General features: G+C 45.4%; 1 protein-coding gene across 1 annotated transcript in view; it reads right to left on the reverse strand.

The window, feature by feature from the left end:
• COLEC12 (collectin sub-family member 12) overlaps positions 1-3860 on the reverse strand; it is a 46771-nt gene that overhangs the window by 11592 nt on the left and 31319 nt on the right. Inside the window, exon 7 of the mRNA XM_008575713.1 lies at positions 2856-2965. Within this exon, the coding sequence (XP_008573935.1) occupies positions 2856-2965 (110 nt within the window). The remainder of the gene's footprint in view (positions 1-2855; positions 2966-3860) is intronic.

The raw sequence follows: 3860 nt of genomic DNA on the forward strand, positions 1-3860 counted from the left end.
GGAGCGCCGCCGCGCTTCCCAAGCGGTGCACTATCCAGTGCGCCACCGGGCTGGCCCGATCCTGGGGATTTTTACATGTGCATGGAGGTTGTATGTGTCTAGGAATCTATCCCTCTCTTCTAGGTTATCCAATTTCTTGGTGTACACTTGTTCATCGTAACATGTGCATGGAGGTTGTATGTTTCTAGGAATCTATCCCTCTCTTCTAGGTTATCCAATTTCTTGGTGTACACTTGTTCATCGTAGTCTCTTATGATCTCCAGGTCTGGAAATCATTGCTGGTGGCAGGAGAAAGGGAGCTGGATAGACCAATGCTTGGAGGCCACAGAAGCAAAAAGAAGGGTACAGATGACTCTGAATAAATGGAGAAGTATTTGGGGTGGTTTACACTGGTGGGACACCCCTGACAGCCTGAAGCCCAGTCCCCACTCTCAGGCTCACGACAGAGAACATTTTTCTTGTTTTCTTCACAAACATGTGAGACTCGAGTGAGATACTGTGTGTGGCATCTCAATCAGGGTCCTGTAATGCATATACGTTCTAGGTAGAATTATACTGCAGTTATCAACTAGTATAAAAATAACTATGATTATAACGATAGTAGTAATAATACAATTAGCAGGTAATATTTCTCAAGCACTTTCCATGTGGCAAACTCTGTAGTAAATGTTTTATATATATGTTATATCATTTTCACAATACTGACATAGGCACTTTCGTAAAATTCATTTTATAAATGGGGACATGGAGAGTTTACCTGGTTGAGTAACTCACATGAGGTTTCGAAGCTTCGAGTGCCGGGTCAAGGCCCGGAACCCAGACCTCACTGACTCCAGAGCACGTGTGCCCTCTCCCACTGCACTGGCTCTTTTTCTAGTTTGTACAATGTTTATTATTATATGTCAAATTAAATTAGCCTTTGGTTATTGAGACCGCATAATATGTCGGCCTAATTTATTCTTTCTTTTAAAATTTGATCCTGGGGATCTTTACACGTGTGTATATTCCTCTGGGTAGAAAACGAGCAGCACAGTCTGTGCTGTGGCTGGGGTGCAGACGCCGCAGCTTGCAGGAGGCTCCAGGGTGGCTGTGGCTGGGGACAGAGTTCCCAGTAAGGTGTCTGGTGACATCATCCTTCTCAGGTCCCAGGTACCCACGCTGGCGTACTGCTCACAAACGACACAATTCTTGCTAGAGCCCAGGGAAGAGAAGAGTTTCTCCTTGGGAGAGCTGGTATGGACAATATGTTACAGCTCAATCCGTTCCATATGGGCCAATCCAGTTTTTTCTTGAAGGAACGCTTAAGATTGAATTTCTTAGTAAGTCTAACCCAGACCTTTTTTGCATTTATGGCAGTGAGAAAAGTGGAGGAAATGGATTTTTTTTTCCTCCCCCCAACTCCACTGAAAAAAAAAAAGATCCTGGCACTCTTGACTGTTAAAGGAACAGATTTGTCTTTCCTTTAACAATCTCTGCCTCCCATTCCCACATCCAGCCCTCCACTGCTCCTGTCTTAGTCTCCCAGAATGGTTTTCAGTCTCCCAAGTGCAGACAAGGAAGACCAGACAGGGTATACGACAGGCCAGCAGCCAGGTACCCACTGTCCTGGGGGGCAGTCTGAGGCTCACCTTTGCAGCAGACTGAAAATCTTCAAATGTTCCACTTCAACATTTGGCTGCAATTTTTTTGTAAAAGGAGATGGCCTTATTCTGGTTTCCACTTATGTCTTCTAATCATGCTCTTCCCATGGAGGATTTAAAAGTATAAAGCAGCCTGTCTACCCACGTGCACAGGTACACACATGCAGGAACATTTTAAAAACTGTTTCTGGCCTCCCTACCACCTCTGACCCTATGCCCCTCTCCTCAGCTGGTATAGATCTGTGCCTCAGGACCCGTGAGACTATCTTAGACCTGAAACACCCTCGTTTTCTCCTCTCCCGGGACTGAATAGTCCCAGTGGGTCTCTGTACTCTCGATGACGTGATGCTCTAGTGCCTGATGGAGTCTCTCTCTGCAGGGCCTGGCTTCTCTGTGTCCAGCAAACTAAAGCTTACTTACTCAGAGGTGGATTTTTAGAAATTCTTCTCCATTTAGTACAGTTTGTTGCATATTTTCACATTCATTAGAGTAGGGAGAAGTGAAATTCAAATTGGTATAATTCAGTCATTGTTAGAGCCCTGGGTAGCCTAAAGGAAGGAGCAGACACCCCAGGGTTAGGATGAGGCTCTGCAGACTTCTGTGCCCCTAGCAGGTCTGAGGAGTTACTGCAAAGTGCTTCCATTCTTTGTTGCCACTTTTATAAAACTCAGGTCACATCTGACTTACAGGGATTCTTCAAATCTTTAGGGGATGGGTATCCCACAAACGCAACTTCCCGTGTGTAGCAGAGTAATAAACTTGTAATTTATAATCACACTCTGGCCAGAAGCCCAGTGGGGGTTCGGGGCACTGATGGTGTTATCCTGAAGAGAGCTCCCCAGTCCTCAGGAGCACGTCTGGGATAAGCACTGAATGTGCCTGAGGGTGTCTGGGCTTCGTCATCTTTTGCAGCATTTAAAGAAAATGACTCGGCCAGAAGTACCACACTGAGTAGTTTTATGAATCTCATGATATTTTTCTTAGAAATGAAAAAACTTCACTCCATGAAAAGAAGAAAGAAACCCCACTTGACAGCTCATGGGTTGTCAACCACAGGTCCGCTAGTGCAAATATGCAATGGGTACCAGGAGTCTCAGTTTGAGAGGAGTGTCCAGGACATAAGGTCACTAAGAAAGAAAACGTAGGGAGTCAGGCAAGAGGTGAAACAGAACAGTGAGAGTCTGACCACCGATCTGGAAGTTTCTGAGCACTCACTTGTAGTCCGGAGACGTCCCATCCAGCCACCTCCATTCATTTTCATGCTCCGAGTCCGTGAGGCCAATCCAGTAGCTATCACTCCCTATTATCTGCTTTTTTATCCATTGCTGAAAAATAAATCGGTGGTGCATCACTATTTCTTGGAACAGATGTCGGAGCAGCTTTTTATTTATCTTTTTAACATTTGAAAAAAAAGAACAACGTAAAGAGGATGTTCACCAGGACTTGCACACCGCTCTGGCTGCCCTCTTTTTTGTTACACTTGTTTCTGTTTTGCACTGTTTTGGGGGCTTTGACTTCTTTTTCTTCTGACAAGTTTACAAGTGATGTTAAAGTGATGCTCTTCCAATAAAACATGAATTCCCCTCGACTCAATCTCCCACCCCTCCTATGCTCTAACAATAGTAACGGCCTGGGCATTACTGAGCTCATCCTCTGGGCCAGCACCCATGTGCAGCATGTCTTGAAGCCTTTACATCAACCTATGTAATAAACATAAGAAGGGGCTGAGCTAGATCGGGCCCAGGTCTGTCTATTCTAAAGCTTGGACACCTGACCACTGTCCTCCATATGCTCATTCCCAGTCCATTACTATGGGACACATCTGTGTTCAAAGCTGTGTCTGCTGGAGACAGGGAAAAGAAAGGTGGCCACTGCAACGGTGTGGCACCAAAGAAAGGGCGGTGTTGCTAGAAAGACTTCAGTTTCTAGCTGTGTCTCCTGGAGACAGTGAAAAGAAATGTGGCCACTGCAACGGTGTGGCACCAAAGAAAGGGCGGTGTTGCTAGAAAGACTTCAGTTTCAGTCTCAGCTCTGCATTTACTTGTCGGGCCATAAGTAAGTCACTTAAACCTTGCTGGGCCTCAGTTTTCTTATCTGTACAATGGGGATAATAATACCTATGTTCTAGGATCATTGTGAGGTTTAAAGGAGATATCTCGTACTGTGCCTGGCACATAGCAGCGGTCTAACGAGTGGTCACTGTCATGATCATGTCCCCCT

This window comes from Galeopterus variegatus, unplaced genomic scaffold, assembly GCF_000696425.1.
Source record: "Galeopterus variegatus unplaced genomic scaffold, G_variegatus-3.0.2 Scaffold1225, whole genome shotgun sequence".
NCBI lineage: Eukaryota > Metazoa > Chordata > Mammalia > Dermoptera > Cynocephalidae > Galeopterus > Galeopterus variegatus.